The 22500-nt window shown below is 43.5% G+C and overlaps 3 protein-coding genes across 3 annotated transcripts in view; all 3 read right to left on the bottom strand.

Moving 5' to 3' along the window:
- LOC114557814 (NACHT, LRR and PYD domains-containing protein 3) overlaps positions 1 to 1814 on the bottom strand; it is a 20839-nt gene extending 19025 nt beyond the window's left edge. The window contains exons 1-2 of the mRNA XM_028581482.1: positions 1637 to 1814; positions 959 to 1010 (exon numbers count right to left, since the gene is read on the bottom strand). The gene's annotated coding sequence lies outside the window, so the exon portion shown is untranslated. The remainder of the gene's footprint in view (positions 1 to 958; positions 1011 to 1636) is intronic.
- A 3646-nt stretch (positions 1815 to 5460) lies between these two features.
- Positions 5461 to 9746, bottom strand: LOC114556736 (interferon-inducible GTPase 5-like). The gene is made up of 3 exons (XM_028579770.1): positions 9515 to 9746; positions 6693 to 7262; positions 5461 to 6095 (listed from the first exon to the last, which is right to left on the bottom strand). Exons 1-3 carry the CDS (start codon positions 9744 to 9746, stop codon positions 5461 to 5463), a joined length of 1437 nt encoding a protein of 478 aa, XP_028435571.1.
- Positions 9747 to 10673: 927 nt separating this feature from the next.
- Positions 10674 to 22500, bottom strand: part of myo1eb (myosin IEb) — a 44649-nt gene continuing 32822 nt past the window's right edge. Inside the window, exons 19-27 of the mRNA XM_028581492.1 lie at positions 19430 to 19544; positions 19150 to 19319; positions 18359 to 18504; positions 17541 to 17687; positions 15849 to 16006; positions 15151 to 15225; positions 13883 to 14072; positions 12714 to 12889; positions 10674 to 11592 (exon numbers count right to left, since the gene is read on the bottom strand). Of these exons, the coding sequence (XP_028437293.1) occupies positions 11516 to 11592; positions 12714 to 12889; positions 13883 to 14072; positions 15151 to 15225; positions 15849 to 16006; positions 17541 to 17687; positions 18359 to 18504; positions 19150 to 19319; positions 19430 to 19544 (1254 nt within the window). The 3' untranslated portion in view covers positions 10674 to 11515. The remainder of the gene's footprint in view (positions 11593 to 12713; positions 12890 to 13882; positions 14073 to 15150; positions 15226 to 15848; positions 16007 to 17540; positions 17688 to 18358; positions 18505 to 19149; positions 19320 to 19429; positions 19545 to 22500) is intronic.

The following is a 22500-nucleotide window of genomic DNA, read 5'->3' as shown; positions in this document are numbered from 1 at the left end:
GTCTGTCTGTCTGCAAACTAACCCTGGGTTGTCTGTCTGTCTGCAAACTAACCCTGGGTTGTCTGTCTGTCTGTCTGCAAACTAACCCTGGGTTGTCTGTCTGTCTGTCTGTCTGTCTGCAAACTAACCCTGGGTTGTCTGTCTGTCTGTCTGTCTGCAAACTAACCCTGGGTTGTCTGTCTGTCTGTCTGCAAACTAACCCTGGGTTGTCTGTCTGTCTGTCTGTCTTCAAACTAACCCTGGGTTGTCTGTCTGTCTGTCTGTCTGTCTGTCTGTCTGTCTGTCTGTCTGTCTGCAAACTAACCCTGGGTTGTCTGTCTGTCTGTCTGCAAACTAACCCTGGGTTGTCTGTCTGTCTGTCTGTCTGCAAACTAACCCTGGGTTGTCTGTCTGTCTGTCTGTCTGTCTGCAAACTAACCCTGGGTTGTCTGTCTGTCTGTCTGTCTGCAAACTAACCCTGGGTTGTCTGTCTGTCTGTCTGTCTGTCTGCAAACTAACCCTGGGTTGTCTGTCTGTCTGTCTGCAAACTAACCCTGGGTTGTCTGTCTGTCTGTCTGTCTGCAAACTAACCCTGGGTTGTCTGTCTGTCTGTCTGTCTGTCTGTATGTCTGTCTGCCTGCAAACTAACCCTGGGTTGTCTGTCTGTATGTCTGTCTGTCTGCAAACTAACCCTGGATTGACTGAACTAATTATTACCACCATCGTGACACAGTTTATTCAGGACCACGGTTGTCATGATCTGGATTCATAGTACAGGCCTCTGGCAAAGTATTATAAACCTCGTCTGTAGTAGTTTATGTTACAACATGGAGATTTATCTTCAACACAAGAGTCCTTAACACTTGGTCAGGAAATAAGAAGTGAAGTAGAAACATTATATTTAACATTACAGAGCCAGAAACTAACCCTGAAGAGACCAAAGACTAACGTGTTGTTAATGTATCAAACAGCAACTTACAGTTTCTGAGTTGATGAAGAAGAGTTGGTTTCCTGATGAATCACAGCTCCATCTGTCACACACACACACACACACACACACACACACACACACACACACACACACACACACACACACACACACACACACACACATTTAAGTGCGTTTCACTATCTTTGTGGGGACTGTCATTGACATAATGCATTCCTTAGCCCCTTACCCTAACCTTAACCATCACAACTAAATGCCTAACCTTAACCCTTACCCTAACCTTAACCATCACAACTAAATGCCTAACCTTAACCCTTACCCTAACCTTAACAATCACAACTAAATGCCTAACCTTAACCCTTACCCTAACCTTAACCATCACAACTAAATGCCTAACCTTAACCCTTACGCTCACCTTAACCATCACAACTAAATGCCTAACCTTAACCTTCACCCTTACCTTAACCATCACAACTAAATGCCTAACCTTAACCTTCACCCTTACCTTAACCATCACAACTAAATGCCTAACCTTAACCCTTACCCTAACCCTAACCATAACCTAATTCTAACCCTAATCCTACAACCAAGTCTTAACCCTCAAACAGCCCTTTAACCTTGGGGGTTAAACCCCCTTTAACCAGATGATGATTAAAGAGTTAACATTAAAGTATATTTTAAACGTTACAGATATTAGAGTTAAATTACCTTCAGCTGGAGCTCCACACGGAGAGAACAAGCTGCTACACAAACTCTGGGAAGGGGAAGTAAACTTTAAACAGGAAACAAGAGGATTAAATAAAAAAAAATGTCATCATCACGAGACATTTCAATGTCTCATGATGTCTAGTTTCTGTTCATCTTTAATATCTTTTGCCTCGTTAGAAGACCTATGCGGATTGTTTCAGAACGTTTGTTCTGTCAACACTTTTAAACACTGATGTAAGATTTGATTGTGCTGCTGCTTTAATCCACAAAGATTTTTATATATATATATATAATATGTAAATGCTTGCAAATTAACTGTACAGTATGGGAATAGTGAACTTCATATTACCATTATTATGTTTTTCCCACATTATATTTAGCAAAGCCACGATAAGTTAAGACAGGATAGAATCAGAGATGGGAGTAAGTCACACATGGGCAAGTCTCAAGTCTTAACCTTCAAGTCTCAAGTCTTAACCTTCAAGTCTCAAGTCTTAACCTTCAAGTCTCAAGCAAGTCCAAGTCATTTTTTGTGACAATCAAGCAAGTCAAGTCAAGTCATAGCTTTGGTCAAGCAAGTCACAAGTCAAGTCATACCAAAGTTTCCATTTTTAAACAAGCTAAAGACAGTGATTATGAACTGCTGGAGTTTTTTTTTAGCATTTTTTACTCGAAAGACATTGCGTCCACATACATCTGAAGAGTTTAAATTAACACAGATAAAAAATCACAGCCTAAAACTGATATTAGGCCAACAATAAATCAGCATTGTTCAATATTCCTCAAACATGACATTAAATCATGAAATTCCTTCAAACAATTAAAGTATAATGGTTCCTAAGTCAAATAATATTCTTCAAACATGCCTCACTTTAATGAGACAGAAACACATCCTTTAACCTTTCCTTCTCTTAAAGAACAAAACATATTCTTTAGGAGGAGCTGAATCCCACCACCTTTGCTTATCACAGGGAATGGAAAGTATATGTTGATATTTGACAGTGTATTTGTGAGTGAATGTGCGTGTGTGTGAGAGTGCAGAGTGTGTTGTATGTGTGCCTAGCTTTATTCACATACTTACGTCTGCATGTGTGTGTTTATGAGAGAGAGAGAGAGAGAGAGAGAGATTTGTGTTGTGTGTTGTGTGTGTATGTGTGCCTAGTTTTATTCGCTCTTACCGCCACCTTGAACAAAGAGGGGAGGGTGTGCTTATTCATGGCCAAAAACTGAAGGGACTTCTGTCCATCACAAATGTCCAAATAGTGGTTCAGCTGAATATGGGGACTGGAACTCGAATCTCTCCCGATTTGAAGAGTCTGATGAAATTCGACGTCGGAAAATGTTTGTAGGCCTACTGCAGACCTTGCAAACTGCTGTTCATTTTTTCTCTTTGCCTGGTCAGATGTGTAATCCTTATAGCCAAACTTTATTATTTTCTGTGCAGAGGGACATAGGCGCCGAGTTATGTTTTCCTTCGATGGTGCTCACACGCGCACACCCTTTACAAAAAAAGTGTTTGCATTTCAGAACCTTAGGAAACGGACAGCGGCCGACACCAACACACACGCCGTAATAAAGGCGTAGAGTAGGCCTGCCTATAGGCTCTCTTTCACCTCAGGACAGCGCCACTTCTCACTAATACAGACAGGATCAGAGATGAAAAGTTTAACTGGCTCGTAACCGCGATCAGCTTCGTGGGAAATTAAGAATCAATGCCACCGACATAACCAATCACACTATGACACACGCTCCACAACTGCAGTGTTTACTTTTAGATTCACGCTAAAATGAACCGGCAGTCTGGCACTCGTGGGTGGTCAGTATTTTCCGTGGGTGCTCCGGAGCTCGAGCACCCACGGTATCGGCGCCCATGAGAGGGATCCATGACGTTAAGTTAGCCTACTAGCCGTAGCCTCTTATATCCACTATCTATGGCCATAGCCAGTGTTGTTTACTGACGGTCTGCCGCCGCGCGCCGCGTCATCATATTCGGTTCCCTTCGCATGCAACAGCACTAAAATCATAAAGTTAACTCCTCCTCAATATCAGAGGGGGAAAAAATATTTATTAAACAGAAAATCAAGTCATTTCAAGTCATTTGACTCAAGTCTAAGTCAAAGTCAAGTCTTTTATGAATGTTAAGCAAGTCTCAAGTCCTAAAATTTGCGACCCGAGTCTAACTTTAGTCAAGTCATGTGACTCGAGTCCCCCATGTCTGGATAGAATAGACTCTAAAAATAGCGATTGCCCAAACTGCATAGCACTCCTTTAAAGATGGTGTGAGGTGTGATGTAATGCCAACATATGTCCACGAGATGGCGGAGAAGTAACAGGGTATTCTGTGTTGGTACAACCTTCTGCTATGTAACATGAAGAATTCATTTCATTTCAAGTAATAACAAAATCACACATTTCAGCTCATTTCAATGAACATTTTATTTGATTATTCAAAAGCCTTCATTTTATTCAGATTAACATACAGTTTTTTGAACGGTAAAAGTAAAGTTAAAATTATTATTTTTTTTAATTAACTTTTATTTAACCAGGTAGGCCGTTGAGAACAGATGGTGACCTGGCCAAGAAAAGCATAATGTGCAAGACATCATACAGTTTCACATTCAATACAGCCTGAGAATACAGAATACAATAGGCTACATAAAATACAGATTGAAATACAGATTAAGTAGGAATTACAAAGCCAGCGCAAAGTGAGGTATAAGTAAGACGATGGATATGCGAAAGTGATGAGATAATAACACAATATACATGAATAAACTCATGAATAGAGTCTATATCACTGCTGAGATGTAGTGTACAGCCAAACAAAACATGAACAGTTAGTGCAAATTATGATCTAGTTAGTGGAATCCGTTATAACACAATATATATATATATATTTATGAATAGGCAGTTAATGTAAGGGCTGAAATATAGTGGAGAGTCGATATACAGTTAGTGCTAATGATCTGTATACATAAAATATTTGGTAGCCTACAGAAAATACCAAAGAATAAATAATAAAGAAATGAGCAGTCTATATCAATGCTGAAATGTAGTAAAGACTCAATATACAGTTAGTGCAAATTATGATCTAGTTAGTGGTGTTGAATCAGTTATAACACAATATATATATATATATATATATATATATATATATATATATATATATATATATATATATATATATATATATATATATATATATATATATATATATATATATATATATATATGAATAGGCAGTCAATGTAAGTGATGAAATATAGTGGAGAGTCGACATACAGTTAGTGCAAATGTTCTGTAAACATAAAATAAAACAGGATTAAAGCACACAGTGCGAAACCAAAGAATAAACAATAAAGAAATGAGGATACAAAATAAAAATGAGAGCATACAAGAGAGTCTTGTTCCCTCATACCCTACCCAATCCTCCTTCTACTCATCTAACTCCCTCAAGAGATATAGTAATACACTGCATATATGTATTTTATAACTTTCATTGTGACAGGTAAGAAACCAAGGGCTGCCAAGTTTTAATGTAATGTGTTGAATTGTCTTTCATTACATATCTTATCCTTTCCAGATGTAATATACTGGTCAGGTCTTGGAACCACATCTTGTACATAGGAACCATTGCCCCTTTCCATGACATCAAAATCAATAATGCCAAAGACTGAAACATTGCAAACTTTGTTGCACTAAAAAGCCCTTATGCTGCTACCTCAGCACCAAAAACCTTGTCACTATTACTAAATCTACTGAAGAGCTGGTAAACATATTAGACTTTGAGCACAATGACAATAAAGATTAATTTATCTATGATATCACACTGGGGTGTTCAAACCCAGGGCCTTTTCAACTACCTTCTGTGCATCCTCAGCAAACATGTTGAGGAACATGTTGAGAGCTTGGTATGTGGAGAGAAAAGAGATGGTCATTGCTACTGGGATTCCTAATAATGGAAGAAATCTAGACCCTTCCTCTGCTACATTTAATGAAAGGAAAGCCACAGAAGAGCTCAGTATCTTAATAATAAGATCTTTGGTTATTTCTTTTCCAGCCAGTGGTGATGTCATCGCTGCTCTAAGCTCATCCAAAGGCACACGTACAGTCTCAGCAAGACGCTGCAGTGACTCGCTATCAGGACCAAAGGTGACTTGGTACTGTCTAACGGTGGCAGCAATCATGGTCATATCAATGGCAACAGATAACCCAGGAACTGGTGCAGCTGCTCCCAATGCAGACACACCGGCAGGGTACTTTATTCTAGCCTGTAAAGCTTCTTTCTTTTTTATGATGATTTCAAGACTGACAGTGGGCAAGGCCAACAGCAGAGCATCCCTCTTGTGTGCAGGAAGTTCTTCCTCTAAGGTTTTCTCTAACAGACGGAAATCATACAGGTGGAGTTTACAGCTGGACACCAGGAAGACTTGTGGAGACTCAACACGTCCTTTAAGATCTTCGTCACAAAGAGAACAGGAAGTTAACTTCACATGATGGAATTAAAACAAACAAATAACTTCTTAAGCCTACACATCCCAGAAACCTTCTGCAGGCCAGACACAAAGACAGGTAGGTCATTTACAGTAGAAATATTTGTTCAGATCTGAGAAGCTGCAGACTGATCTCACTAAGTGGCGTATGTATGACACGCCAATTCGTATGCCATTTTGGCATGTTATCAACGTCGTTTGGCCTCCATTGACTGTACATTACATGTGAATTATCGCCATAGTGAGTAGTATGAAAGAATGGAGGTTGGTTGGGGGGACAGATGGGTAAAACACAGGACTTTCACCCAGGAGAGCCGGGATTGCGTCCCGCGTGTGGTGTTTATCAACCGTTTTTATTTTCTTATTTTATAAAGCCTTCCCCCAATCAGCGGTCCGCGCTAGCTTCTTTCAAGCTACAACATTAGCTTTGATTAGCATGAAAACATGTCTCAGAGAACGACAGAGTGGGTAGACATCTGTTATTAACCCCTAGGTTCGTTTGGTGCCAGAATTGTCCTTTAAGTTTTAGGCATTTGTAAATATCCACCTAACCTCAGACTTACCTTGAATGCAGTCCTCCCTTATTTCCTTAAGGGTCTTTTCTTCGTTGAACTCTGACCCCTGAGTTTCTTTTGCATCATATATGTTGTGGTCAATCTTTGAGCGAACAAAGTAGAACTTCTTCCCCATCTTCTGAATCTCCTCAGAGAGCTTCACATCATTTTCTCTGAAGCGATCAGCTGAGATGATGATGAAGAAGTCAAACCTTTTGAATTCAACCTTCTTCAGGTACTCGTCAGCTGGAAACTTGGTGGTTCCCATACCTGGAAGATCCCAAAGTGTAACATTGGGATAATTTGGATGAGGGTATGGTGTAACATCTTTGGTGGTTTCTGTAACACCAGTAGGGGCGGCTCTTTCCTTATCACTGTTGGGTATGCCTCTAAAGCCATTAACAAAGGTGGATTTACCAGAACCACACTCTCCTGTAATTGCAATATTTAGCTGAATATTATCTTGCTCGTCCAAATAAGTCTGGATCTTTGCAGCGGCTGCAGCGGGTCCGTTGGTTTCCAGTTGTTCTTTAATTGCTGCTATTATTTCAACATCATGTGGATTATCCATAGCACTTCCTGAAGAATAAGTAAAAACAGAAAATCATTGAGCTATTTTGAGTCAGGAGGTTGCAGCATATAAACGTTTACCCTCATCTAATCATTCTGTAAAATACAATAAGTCAAAGTTAGGAGATTGCCTTTAAATATTTTTTTTTTCCAAGAATGTGTGTAGTCTATATTGTAAGATAAATTGTTGCCTGCAGTCAGGGAGCTTTTATGGGCAGCAAAACCATCAAAACATGCAAAAATTAATTCAGTAATGTCTGGATAGGTACTGTATGATTAGGAAAGATCCCGATACTTCTCAGCATCAGAGCCAGGGCCTTGTGCTTGCTCAAGGTCTACTCCTACAAACAAATAACGAGCCTTGTGGCTTCCTCCCGCTAAAGCCTCTGACACACCAAACCGACGGCCGACCGTTGGCAGAAACGCCAGTCGGACTGATCAGTCAGCTCCCTGAGGTCCAAAAAGTGCCTCAGAACACACCAAAGCAATGCCGACTTGAGCATACGTTCTGCGCGTGCATGAGACGTAATACGTCTCCATAACAGCAGGCGGCGCTGATCTGTTTTGTCGCCCAAAAAATAAAAACCGGAAATGACAGACGTGTCACGTGTGTCTGGCTTCTCCACACCTCTCTCTCTCTGTGCACTGAGCTCCAGACATGATAGCGTTTGATTTTCTGACGTATCTGGGAATTCCACAACAGGTACAAAGCAGCTATAGTGGTTATTTTGGACATGTTGATGAAAGAAACGTTGGTGCCTACAGATCTACACCGACAAGTAACACAAGTAGCGTGAGTAACGTGTTTAAATACAAATGATCCCAATGATCTCACAATGAACTCATGTAATCAAATATGTGCTCTGACTCGGTGTGAACATACCACACATTTAGTTTAGAAAACATTCCCAGATGCTTAAACCCTGCAGGCAGCGTTACATAACAGCTGATAACAGTATCATTTGTCCAGGAGCTTATCCATAAATTAGTACCAGTTTAACCCATTCATACTAATTCAGTCATTGTGTCTTGGTTCCCTGAAATAGCTAATGTAACCTTATTACATAAGACTACTAATACAAAGAACAGTGCAAAGTGTGTTACACAAGACAAATCTGCATGATTTGTTTTGTCCATGATCTGTGATACGACAGTAAAAATAAACAAAATATTGACAATATTAAAGAGATAGAAAGAGATAGAATGATATATCTTACCGTCTGTGTTACTTGAGGAACGTTACGACTCAGCAGGAAAGTTTAACTTCTGTCTCTACTGTTGTTGTTTTGTAGTGTTTAAAAGAGTTCAGCAACTTCAACGATGTGGCCAATGAAAACGTCCTGCTGTGGATGACAGAGACCAATCACTCTGCCGTGTCTCCTTGTAGGCGTTATCAGGGTGCACCCTTTGACAAGCAAAATCAGACAAAAACCGTTTCTGCCAATCAAGAATGTGGACACCACGGCGGGTTTTTTGGTTAATTTAATAGTCTGATGGATAATTGCTGCTTGTGAAAACGATTGTTGCAGTGTATATATATTTTTTTTTTACATTCGCACAGATGCAGTGCATGTTCTGAAATAAAAATAAACTTTGCCCTGATGTACACACAGCGTTGTTTAATTTTTTTTGTAATCATTTTTTTTGTTCCATTACCTCCAACCCCTTTTTTGAGTCGCTTTATCAACCGCCCCCCTCTGCGCTCCGGGACCTCCCACTTTACAAATTAAGCACTGCAGAGGGGAACGCATAGTAATGTTAAAAACCTCATAAAGTGAAATTTTCAGGCCATGGGACCTTTAAAAGAATTTTTATCGGATAAAAATTGCGCATATTATGAAAAAACTAATTCATGTAGATAGCTACGAAAACACAAACTTTGCCATATCTCGGCCAAAATAAATGCTATCAACGCAACATTTTAGATTCTTGTTTGCCATGACCCTCTGAGACTCATCCGATTTTGATGAAATTTTGAGGGTACCATCTAGGGCTACTCTTGAGGCCACGCCTACAGTAGGGTACTGATTGGAATGGACGTGGCCTATGCGACCACATGGGCTGCCCCCCTCCTGACCAGCCTACAGCAATGTTTTTACCTGCTATCCTTGATTTTCTGCAGACCCTCCTGGATGGTGGCCGGTCTCCTTCTACCCTAAGAGTCACAGGCTTCTTAAAAAGGGCTCTGAGGTTTTATCCCACAAGCGCCCCAAGGGCTCCTGCGTGGGACCTGCCCCTGGTGCTGGACCCCCTATGCTTGCCTCCCATTGAAGCCTTGGCAGAGGCGCAGCTGAGGTGGTTGTCAGCCAAGGCTGCATTTCTCCTTGCCATCACTTCCGCAAAACTTGTTGGTGAGCTACATGCCTTGTCCGTGAGTGATTCCTGTTTGAGGTGGAACTCGGATGGCTCAGGTATCACTCTGTGGCCTGTCACGGCGTTCTCCCTAAAGTGCTGGCATGCACACTCCTCAATCAGCCTATCTTCCTGGCACATTTTGACCCCCCTTTCGGAGAAGAGGGGTGACGAGTTGAGTCTGTTGTGCCCGGTGCAGGCCCTTAGGGCTTATGTGGACGCTTCCGCCTGCATACATCAGTCTGACAACTTTTGGTCTGTTGTGGTGGTCGTTTGAAAGGCTGGGCTCTCTCGAAGCAGCGTCTGTCCCACTGGATTATGGAGGCCATTGCCTCTGCATACAGAGCGAGTGATCAGTCCGTGACCACCCGGAATGAAATACTACTCTACATGTGTCTCCACATCATGGGCGACTTTGAGAGGTGTGCCCTTGGAGGAAATATGTGCCGTGGCCTCATAAGCGTTGCCGAGCACGTTCTCATGTTATTACAGGTGAACGTTGCCAGCCCCTATCCATTGGGTTCGGTTCTACGGCCTCTATCGCGGTCAGTAAGGATGAAACAGAATGAAAGCTACGAATGTAACTACGGTTCTATGAATTCTGGATGACCGCCAGAGTTCTTGGTCACTCAGAGTCTTGCGAACCCGAGAAGGTTCAGTAGGAATGAGCTTGGGGATGACACTGGAACTTAATACCTTGGCTAGGGTCTCCCCGAGGTCACATGTGACTTTGTTGATATAAATACTAAACCTGCGCAAGTGAGATACAGAATATATTCAGTGTTAAGCACTGCCTCTGGTGTTCATGTTCATCCAGGATTCATAGAACTGTAGTTACATTCGTAACTTTTGTTATACCCTCCTTACCTTGTTTAAAAGTAGGTGAAGTAAGTTTGTTAGAGAAACGGTGAAACAATATTGTGTGTGTGTGTCTGTGTGTGTGTGTGTGTGTGTGTGTGTGTGTGTGTGTGTGTGTGTGTGTGTGTGTGTGTGTGTGTGTGTGTGTGTGTGCATTAACCCTTATATATAACATTAATTCATTAATTTCATCACTCAGACTCAGCTTCGTACTGAAATGTCTGAAAGTTTATTGGCTGGATGATCCTCGGAGCTAAATCAACATTTTTTTGTTATTTCTATAAAACATACAGACTCTGTTAACTGTTAATAACTGCAGATAGGTACACAACATTTCACTCTTATTATCATTTATATATATTTAGTTATCTTTCAATCAGAGGAATTAAACATGCACAGGTTTCATGTTTTCATCATCAGGGATGTTGAAATGTCTCGTGTTACATCTTCAGTGTGACATCTAGTTTCTGTTCATCTTTAATATCTTTCACATCTTTAGAAGATCTTTGGGGCTCGTTTCAGTACGTTTGTTCTGTCGACACTTTTATATATTGCGGCTGAATTAAACACTGATGTAAGATTTGATCACGTTGCTGCTTTAAAACCATCAGAGATGATCAGAGACTGAAGCCACACGGGACGTTCAACCTGAGCGTACACAGTGTTACGGGACGTTTAACAGACTGTCCCCCCCTGAAGAAACTCCCCCAGAAGTTGGTTTGTTCCAGCATCATTCTGACCTATATTTAGGTTTCTAGTGGTGGCGCCCCCTAGTGGCGACAGTAGTTCTGATGGGAGCAAAGCAAGAAGGGGGAAATGTCAGAGAGCAGGGGGAATGAGAGGGGAAAACACCAGAGCGGGGGGAATTAGAGGGGGAAACGCCAGAGCAGGGGGAATGAGAGGGAGGAAATGTAACCTGAATGTACACAGCGACAAGCTGTCATCAGTCTGAGTGAAACATCTGTGTTTGTTTGTGAATGAACTTGTTTCTCCTGTCAGCTGATGTGTTGACAGCTCCGGTGACCTCTGACCCCCCAGAGAGGAGAGAAGGGTTAGATCTTCTCCACGTAGTTTCCGGGGAACATCCCCTCTCTGCCCCGCAACCGCCCGAACCACCAACCAGACGGATCTGCAGAAACAACAGAGAGTAAGTACACTCCTATGGTATGGTGAAGGGTATGTGATGATGTGGGGGTATGGTGAAGGGTATGTGATGATGTGGGGGGTATGGTGAAGGGTATGTGATGATGTGGGGGTATGGTGAAGGGTATGTGATGATGTAGGGGTATGGTGAAGGGTATGTGATGATGTGGGGGTATGGTGAAGGGTATGTGATGATGTGGGGGTATGGTGAAGGGTATGTGATGATGTGGGGGTATGGTGAAGGGTATGTGATGATGATGGGGGTATGGTGAAGGGTATGTGATGATGTGGGGGGTATGGTGAAGGGTATGTGATGATGTGGGGGTATGGTGAAGGGTATGTGATGATGTGGGGGTATGGTGAAGGGTATGTGATGATGTGGGGGGTATGGTGAAGGGTATGTGATGATGTGGGGGGTATGGTGAAGGGTATGTGATGATGTGGGGGTATGGTGAAGGGTATGTGATGATGTGGGGGTATGGTGAAGGGTATGTGATGATGTAGGGGTATGGTGAAGGGTATGTGATGATGTGGGGGTATGGTGAAGGGTATGTGATGATGTGGGGGTATGGTGAAGGGTATGTGATGATGTGGGGGTATGGTGAAGGGTATGTGATGATGTGGGGGTATGGTGAAGGGTATGTGATGATGTGGGGGGTATGGTGAAGGGTATGTGAAGATGTGGGGGTATGGTGAAGGGTATGTGAAGATGTGGGGGTATTTTAATGCCAAAGGCCAAGGGAACTTTATCAGGATGCATAGTATCCTGGATCCATGAAATAACTGGCCTTTAAAAATAAATCTCTGCCTGCCTCTATGGGAATTTAACATAGGGGTGGACTGACTTATGCCCCCTGTATTTTAAGGAAGAACATTTATTTCTTCACGATACATTATTCATTCACAAAGAAAATTGGTGTCCTTAAAGGTTGGAATATTCCTAATTTTTTCAATTAAGACATTAAGATCAATTTTCAAAAGATAATCTTTTATTCCTCTTTTTAGTCAACTTTAGCATGGGTGTATTCACTTATACTGAGCACTGTATATACTGTATAGATAGATAGATAGTACTAGAAGTAGTTATAACAGTAGTTTCAGCAGTACCTTGAGTGAGTATGTCAATGACATCGTCGGCGTTGAAGCTGAGTTCGTCGGTGTCCTGGGCGTCGTAGGCGTACAGCGCTCTGCACTGTGGAGAGCGAGGCTTCGGTTTGGGCGCCGGTTTGGCTCGGCCGGCTCCGGGAAGAGGCTTCACCTCCTTCGACAGCCGCCGCTGAAGCCTGAAGGATCACAGAGAGACTAATGTGAACAACAATCTGTGGATCTGGTCCAGTATGAAACCAGAACCGAGCTGTAATGTAACACTACAGGACTAATGTTCAGCAGCAGTTAGAGTCACTACAAGTTCTGTTGTTGCTGCTGACAGACTCAGATTATAATTCTAAGTGTGTGACAACATTATGGGATGGATCCCTACAGAGATAGACCTTTTAGTTAAAGAGTAAGATCCTTTTAGTTTAACATCAAACAGCCCCAAAATCACCATCACCAAACTCCACCAGACTCCATGTAAATAATCAGGACCTTTAGCGTGTATAGAGCCAGCATATCTCCACCAGACTCCATGTAAATAATCAGGACTTTTAGCGTGTATAGAGCCAGCATATCTCCACCAGACTCCATGTAAATAATCAGGACTTTTAGCGTGTATAGAGCCAGCATATCTCACCACCAGACTCCATGTAAATAATCAGGACTTTTAGTGTGTATAGAGCCAGCATATCTCCACCAGACTCCATGTAAATAATCAGGACTTTTAGCGTGTATAGAGCCAGCATATCTCCACCAGACTCCATGTAAATAATCAGGACTTTTAGAGTGTATAGAGCCAGCATATCTCCACCAGACTCCATGTAAATAATCAGGACTTTTAGCGTGTATAGAGCCAGCATATCTCCACCAGACTCCATGTAAATAATCAGGACTTTTAGCGTGTATAGAGCCAGCATATCTCCACATGTAAATGGGTGAATTAAGGGTTTATTTCAACCAAACCAGAGTGGTGATTGTTGGAACAGTGGAAAGATGAACCAAGACGGCTTTTGAGAGATTAATTTAGTTTCTGTTCACTTTGAATGAAGTGTGTTTTACGATGATAAAATCACTGTTTATTTAAATGGAGTCTGGTGGAAATATGGCAGAGAACGTGGAACAGTGTGCGAACATGGACAGAGTTATGTGTTTGGTTATGGTAAAGTCGCTGGCGGTCTCACCCTGCGGCGCCCTGCTCGGGGACGTTCATGAAGCCCATGTCGGGTTGTTTTGGGGCCCGGCTGTCGGGGCGACGCTGGCTCTGGAGTCGGGGCAGACTCGGCTGCTCCATGGTGGAGTGCTGCCTCAGCAAGGAGCCTCTGGAGGAGGTGCAGCCTCCTCTGGGAGCTCCGCCTCCTCTGGAGCGAGAAGCTGAAGAAAAAAAAAGGTAAAGTTACAAACCAACAAACGCTCAGTTGAGAGCAGCCTGCTGGATGAACCTGGACCACAAACTGCTGTCTGCAGCACTGAACGGTGAAACCGTAGACAAAGACGATGAAAACAATTGAAAAAAAGGTGACTAAAACTTTGTTAAAAGGGGACAAAAATGTCAAAAAAATGTGACAAAAAAAGACAACAAAAAAACATTGAAAAACGTGATGAAAAAGGCAATGAAAACTTTGAATAAAGGTAATTGAAAAGGGGATGTAAAACAGTGGTTCCCAACCTTTTTTCCTTGGCGCCCCCCCTACTTACAGTACAGGCTAAAAGTTTGGACACACTTTCTCATTCAATGCGTTTCCTTTTTATTTTCATAACTATTTACATTGTAGAAAGCAAAGGGTGGCTACTTTGAAGAATCTAAAATATAATACATGTTTTCAGTTATTTCACACTTTTTTGTTAAGTACATAATTCCATATGTGTTCATTCATAGTTTTGATGCCTTCAGTGAGAATCTACAATGTAAATAGTCATGAAAATAAAAAGGAAACACATTGAATGAGAAGGTGTGTCCAAACTTTTGGCCTGTACTGTATGTCTAAGAAAAGCTGAGCCCCCCCCGAAACCGAAGTTGAGGTAACTCTCGAGATAGAGCCTAACTTTCTTTTTTGATACAGAGGAGTTATCAGCACTTTTACGTTCCTCCGCCATGTTTCATTCATAACTAGCTGTTAGCTGCTATCAGCTAGTGGCTAACCGCTAACAGCTAGCAGCTGACCTGATGACAGCAAGGGTCCCAGGTTAAGAGGTCCCGGAGGTTTGGCCTACTTAGTTGCCTGCCTACAATTTTAAGCGAGAACAAAAATATATAGTTTTTATACAGACTTTTGTACACAAATTATATATTCTAGTGTATTATCATAATTTGTTTAACATATGCAAATATATATATATATTTTTTTTTACCTTAAACCAGATAAAGATTTTGCCCCCCCCTGTGATCTTTTCCACCCCCCGGACCCCAGGTTGGGAACCACTGCTGTAAAAGTCTGGATGTTTTTGGTACCTGAGCTGTTCTGGCTGCTGGGCGGAGCCTGGCTTCCCACGTAGCGACTCTTGCGATTGTCCTTCCTCGTCGGTCCTACAAACCAAACAGGAAGTGATGAAGATGTCAAAAACATACAATTTGTGTTTGGGACTTACTAGAGTTTTTGGGACTTACTGGAGTGTTTGGGACTTACTAGAGTTTTTGGGACTTACTAGAGTGTTTGGGACTTACTAGAGTGTTTGGGACTTACTAGAGTGTTTGGGACTTACTAGAGTGTTTGGGACTTACTGGAGTTTTGGGGAGTTACTAGAGTTTTGGGGAGTGTTTGGGACTTACTAGAGTTTTTGGGACTTACTAGAGTGTTTGGGACTTACTAGAGTGTTTGGGACTTACTAGAGTGTTTGGGACTTACTGGAGTTTTGGGGAGTTACTAGAGTTGGGGAGTTTTTGGGACTTACTAGAGTGTTTGGGACTTACTAGAGTTTTTGGGACTTACTAGAGTTTTGGGGAGTTTTTGGGACTTACTAGAGTTTTTGGGACTTACTAGAGTGTTTGGGACTTACTAGAGTGTTTGGGACTTACTAGAGTTTTTGGGACTTACTAGAGTTTTTGGGAGTTTTTGGGACTTACTAGAGTTTTTGGGACTTACTAGAGTTTTTGGGAGTGTTTGGGAGTTACTGGAGTGTTTGGGAGTTACTTGAGTGTTTGGGACTTACTGGAGTTCTTGGGCAGCCCGGGTCCGATGGAGACCTGCAGGACCTTCCCGCTGGGCTTCAGGACGGCCTCGTCCCCCTGACCCGTCTGGAACTGGATCTGTCTGGACCCCGAGGAGTTAAAGGGACCCCACCCGCCTTTCTTCACCTTAAACTCCAAACTACAGAGACAGAAACACATGATGTTCATGGAGGTTCTGGACGAGAAGGTCTGGACTTTGTTTGATTATTTAAAAAAGAACCACATATAACACTACACAGCAGTAATTGCCGCCTGAATAAAAAAGAAATTGTACTTTGTAACCATGTATTTCACAGATGTCTGTCTTTAGGTTAACCATCTATTGCTCTCCAGAAAGCACCTTTTCTGTCTCTGTGGAACTGCTTTGGGCTTAATTCTTAACCACAGGAGTAATATTTTTTATAGTGCAGCAGATGAGAGGCGTCCTGGTACAATTTACTGCATGAAAGATGTGTATGGTACAAGATAAACCATGTGCGCATGGTACAAGACAAACCATGTGCGCATGGTACAATATTTATTTATTTATTTGGGACAGTGCACATTAATGAACAATCTAACATTTCTGTACGGACTGTAAATGAGCCAGGTTATAGCATAAATGCTAATTTTCACCTGTAGTCCCGAGGCAGGAAAACAACAACATGCAAGATAATGCAAAGCAAAAGAATATGACAATATACAATATCAAACAAGGAACACATTATCACACATTCAGACAGATTACATTACATCAGTAAAATTAGTCAAAATGATGACATAACTGGGAACTTTTAAGAAATAGTTTAAAGTGCTTTTTAAATGTGCAATAAGTTGGACATTCTCTAATGTTCGTTGGGATGGTGTTCCAGAAATTACCTCCTCTGACAGACAGAACAGTTTGTCCAAAGGTAGTTTTTCTATGCGGGATCTCTATATCTCCTCTAAATGAGGCTCTGGTACAATAACCTCTGTCAGACCTTGGTTTAATGTATGTAGAAAGCGAAGGTGGAGCAAGTCCATGAAAAACTTTATAGATAAACCATGTGTGTATGGTACAGGATAAACCATGTGTGTATGGTATAAACCATGTGTGTATGGTACAAGATAAACCATGTGTGTATGGTAAAGGATAAACCATGTGCGTGTGGTATGTGTATGGTGTGTATGGTACAGGATAAACCATGTGTGTATGGTATAAACCATGTGTGTGTGGTACAGGATAAACCATGTGTGTATGGTATAAACCATGTGTGTATGGTATAGACCATGTGTGTGTGGTACAGGATAAACCATGTGTGTATGGTATAAACCATGTGTGTGTGGTACAGGATAAACCATGTGTGTGTGGTACAGGATAAACCATGTGTATGGTACAGGATAAACCATGTGCGTGTGGTATGTGTATGGTGTGTATGGTACAGGATAAACCATGTGTGTATGGTATAAACCATGTGTGTATGGTATAGACCATGTGTGTGTGGTACAGGATAAACCATGTGTGTATGGTATAAACCATGCGTGTGTGGTACAGGATAAACCATGTGTGTATGGTATAAACCATGTGTGTGTGGTACAGGATAAACCATGTGTATGGTACAGGATAAACCATGTGTATGGTACAGGATAAACCATGTGTATGGTACAGGATAAACCATGTGTATGGTACAGGATAAACCATGGGAGGTACTGACAGGTTGTTGAATTTGAGCGGCAGCTTCTTCTGAGTTTTCTCCTGGTAACGTTTGACGAGCAGACTCAGGAACTCCGTCTTAAAGACGCTCTGAAGGACACTGTCGTACTCCTCCTCGTGGATGGTGAAAAAGTCGTCCTGCATAGTGCTGACGGAGAAACAGACAGAGAGACAGACAGGTCAGAGAGAGACAGGGAGAGAGAGACAGGGAGAGAGAGAGAGACAGGGGGAGAGAGACAGACCGGTAGAAACAGACAGGATAGAGAGAGAGACAGACAGGGAGAGAGGCAGACAGAGTGACAGACAGTGAGAGAGACAGACAGAGAAACAGACAGGGAGAAAGACAGACCGGGAGAGAGACAGACCGAGAGACAGACAGGGAGAGACAAGCAGAGAGGGACAGACATGTCAAAGAAAGACAGTTGAGAGAAACAGACAGGACAGAGAGAGAGAGAGACATAGAAAGACAAGATAAAACAAACATTTCACTAATTTATCTATCTAGTTTTGTCTCTGATTCTGTATCTAGTCTTAGTCTTAGTTCTGGTTCAGGTCTTAGTTCTGGCTCTGGTCTTGGTTCTGTATCTAGCTCTGGTTCTGATTCTGTATCTAGTCTTAGTTCTAGCTCTGGTTCAGGTCTTAGTTCTGGTACTGATCTTGGTAATGTATCTAGCTCTGGTTCTGGTTCTGTATCTGGTCTTAGTTCTAGCTCTGGTTCAGGTCTTAGGTCTGGTTCAGGTCTTAGTTCTGGTACTGGTCTTGGTAATGTATCTAGCTCTGGTTCCGATTCTCTATCTGGTCTTGGTTCTGTTGGAGTACCTCAGGGAAACAGACTGGATCTTGTTGAGCTCGATCTTCCTCTTGAGGACCTCCTGGATCTGACCTTTATCTGGACCCTGCTTCACCTTCTCTCGACCAATCAGGTACAGGAACTTCGGGGTCAGGATGAGGTCACGCTTCGTCGTCTGCGGAGCGACACAAACACAACTGAAACTCCCTGCTTTGGCATTTGTGTTGAACCGTGTCAGCCGCCGTACTTTACGTAGGAAATAGGGTCCAGGTTGAAAAAAAAAAGTATTGTCCCAAAATGAACACTGAAAATCTGACGAAAATCTTTTAAACTGACCTTTGTTGATCTGAAATGAAGACAGATTCAGCAACTGTACGGCCTATTTCTCGCTTAAAATGTTTTCAGAAACACGTTTCGGTGAACTATTTTAGTACAATACGAGATCGTATTCTGAATGAGCCGCCATTATGCTCGGTTTGAAATTCTCAAGCAGCCAGACCCATGTGACGCGTTCGTCCAATCAGCTGCCGGTCAAGGGTTCCCTTCCGCTTTGTAGTCAAGTTGGCGCCTGTTTAGTACGAGTAGGGTCCATCGTTCCTCACTGAACATTTTGGTCATTTTAAGGGGGTCATTCAGTGCGTTATCTCCACTATGTGCTTCAAACTAAGTGTTTGAAGTGTGCAAGTAGGCGCTTTGAGACACAGCCAGTGCCTGATGTCCTAGAAATGGATTCTAGCACTTTCCCATTTTATTACAACTTGGATGAGGAAGGGCGAGGTTAACTATGCTTCAGTCGTTTCTTTCTGGACGGAGTCTTTACCCTGAATCTTCTGTCAAACTTCACCACGACGTCGGCGAAGTCGATCCTCTCTCTGCGGCCGACGAACTGCCTGATCTCTGGGTGGTTGTCTGTCCCGAGGTAGTCGCCCACAAAGTTCCTGTTGATGCTGTTCCTGCGGCGCTCCTTTTTGTTCAGCAGGACGTCCGAGGCTGGAAGAGACAGAAAACCCCTTAGTAGAAAGAAGGACATAATGTCCACGACACAAACACAAACCCAAATGTTGTTGCTTCTTTTACCACCTTATGGAAGACAGACTCACCTTCCTCCCTCATCTTGACGTACTTGCGGACAGCGATGTGTTTACGCCACGCCTTCTGGATGACACGAGCGTACCCGTTATACTTCCTCTCCCTCATCTCCTCCAACAAGAAGAGCTGCAGAGAGGAAAACAACACCGTAAAGACAAGGCAGGGACACCTGAGTGAACTGAGGGGTTCTGGGAACTCTTTTTTTGATGCTCTGTATCGGCCCATTGGAGTCACTTTTTGGTGTTCTTGGGTCGGCCCATTGGCGTCTTTTTTTATGCTCTGAATCAGCCCAATGGAGTCACTTTTTGGCGCTCTTAGGTCGGCCCATTGGCGTCTTTTTTGGACACTCTTGGGTCGGCCCATTGGAGTCTTTTTTTGGTACTCTTGGGTCGGCCCGTTTGCGTCTTTTTTTGGTGCTCTTGGGTCAGCCCATTGGTGTCACTTTTTGGTGCTCTTGGGTTGGCCCATTGGCATCTTTTTTTGGTGCTCTTGGGTCGGCCCATTGGTGTCACTTTTTGGTGCTCTTGGGTCGGCCCATTGGCATCTTTTTTTGGTGCTCTTGGGTCGGCCCATTGGTGTCACTTTTTGGTGCTCTTGGGTCGGCCCATTGGTGTCACTTTTTAGTGCTCTTGGGTTGGCCCATTGGCATCTTTTTTTGGTGCTCTTGGGTCGGCCCATTGGCGTCTTTTTTGGTGCTCTTGGGTCAGCCCATTGGCGTCTTTTTTTTGGTGCTCTGAATCGGCCCATTGGAGTCACTTTTTGGCGCTCTTAGGTCGGCCCATTGGCGTCTTTTTTGGACACTCTTGGGTCGGCCCATTGGAGTCTTTTTTTGGTACTCTTGGGTCGGCCCGTTTGCGTCTTTTTTTGGTGCTCTTGGGTCAGCCCATTGGTGTCACTTTTTGGTGCTCTTGGGTCGGCCCATTGGCATCTTTTTTTGGTGCTCTTGGGTCGGCCCATTGGTGTCACTTTTTGGTGCTCTTGGGTCGGCCCATTGGCATCTTTTTTTGGTGCTCTTGGGTCGGCCCATTGGTGTCACTTTTTGGTGCTCTTGGGTCGGCCCATTGGTGTCACTTTTTAGTGCTCTTGGGTTGGCCCATTGGCATCTTTTTTTGGTGCTCTTGGGTTGGCCCATTGGCGTCTTTTTTGGTGCTCTTGGGTCAGCCCATTGGCGTCTTTTTTTTGGTGCTCTGAATCGGCCCATTGGAGTCACTTTTTGGCGCTCTTAGGTCGGCCCATTGGCGTCTTTTTTGGTGCTCTTGGGTCGGCCCATTGGTGTCACTTTTTGGTGCTCTTGGGTCGGCCCATTGGTGTCACTTTTTAGTGCTCTTGGGTTGGCCCATTGGCATCTTTTTTTGGTGCTCTTGGGTCGGCCTATTGGCGTCTTTTTCGGACACTCTTGGTTCGGCCCATTGGCGTCTTTTTTTGGTACTCCTGGGTCGGCCCGTTTGCGTCTTTTTTTGGTGCTCTTGGGTCGGCCCATTGGTGTCACTTTTTGGTGGTCTTGGGTCGGCCCATTGGTGTCAGTTTTTGGCGCTCTTGGGTCAGCCCATTGGCGTCACTTTTTGGTGCTCTTGGGTCGGCCCATTGGTGTCACTTTTTAGTGCTCTTGGGTTGGCCCATTGGCATCTTTTTTTGGTGCTCTTGGGTCGGCCCATTGGTGTCACTTTTGGTGCTCTTGGGTCGGCCCATTGGTGTCACTTTTTAGTGCTCTTGGGTTGGCCCATTGGCATCTTTTTTTGGTGCTCTTGGGTCGGCCCATTGGTGTCACTTTTTGGTGCTCTTGGGTCGGCCCATTGGTGTCACTTTTTAGTGCTCTTGGGTTGGCCCATTGGCATCTTTTTTTGGTGCTCTTGGGTCGGCCCATTGCCGTCTTTTTTGGTGCTCTTGGGTCAGCCCATTGGCGTCTTTTTTTTGGTGCTCTGAATGGGCCCATTGGAGTCACTTTTTGGCGCTCTTAGGTCGGCCCATTGGAGTCTTTTTTTGGTGCTCTGAATCGGCCCATTGGAGTCACTTTTTTGCGCTCTTAGGTCGGCCCATTGGCGTCTTTTTTGGTGCTCTTGGGTCGGCCCATTGGTGTCACTTTTTGGTGCTCTTGGGTCGGCCCATTGATGTCACTTTTTAGTGCTCTTGGGTTGGCCCATTGGCATCTTTTTTTGGTGCTCTTGGGTCGGCCCATTGGTGTCACTTTTTGGTGCTCTTGGGTCGGCCCATTGGTGTCACTTTTTAGTGCTCTTGGGTTGGCCCATTGGCATCTTTTTTTAGTGCTCTTGGGTCAGCCCATTGGCATCTTTTTTTGGTGCTCTGAATCGGCCCATTGGTGTCACTTTTTGGTGCTCTTGGGTTTGGGACGTGTGGGGTAAAACCACTTAGTTAGGGTTAGGGAAAGATCGTGGGTGGGGTTAAAAACACAGGACAAGAACGGGACTTGAACCCCAGTCTCCTGGGTGAAGTCCTGTGTTGTCTTTCATACCAACAGCGCCGCGGTGGAGCTGCTGCTCTGCCCGGTGTGTCCCGTCAGATGCTAGAAGCGGATTTGTTCGCCGCTATCGGATGCTGAGAGACACTGACCAAGCGTTTATTGGTTTGAAATGTGCTGTGTACAATGACGCATTCATTTTTTTTTCTCTTTCGTGCAGGTCATGTTTTGAAAGACATTGTGTTGTAGCTTACTAATGTAAATTAATAAAACAATGTGATGATGTCTGACACATTTTATGAAGAAGAAAGCCTTAAGCTCTGGTGTCTCCCCCCTCTCATTCCCCCTGCTCTGGTGTTTCCCCCCTCTCATTGCTCCTGCTCTGTTGTTTCCCCCACTCTTTCCCCCTGCTCTGGCGTTTCCCCCTCTCTTTCCCCCTGCTCTGGTGTTTCCTCCTCTCTTTCCCCCTGCTCTGGCGTTTCCCCCTCTCTTTCCCCCTGCTCTGGTGTTTCCCCCCTCTCATTCCCCCTGCTCTGGTGTTTCTCCCTCTCATTCCCACTGCTCTGGTGTTTCTCCATCTCATTCCCCCTGCTCTGGTGTTCCCCCCTCTCTTTCCCCCTGCTCTGGTGTTTCCCCCTCTCTTTCCCCCTGCTCTGGTGTTTCCCC

The sequence above is a fragment of the Perca flavescens genome, chromosome 6 (assembly GCF_004354835.1).
Source record: "Perca flavescens isolate YP-PL-M2 chromosome 6, PFLA_1.0, whole genome shotgun sequence".
Lineage (NCBI taxonomy): Eukaryota > Metazoa > Chordata > Actinopteri > Perciformes > Percidae > Perca > Perca flavescens.
The sequence above is the reverse complement of the archived record's forward strand: the minus strand, read 5'-3'. Positions and strand labels throughout refer to the sequence as shown.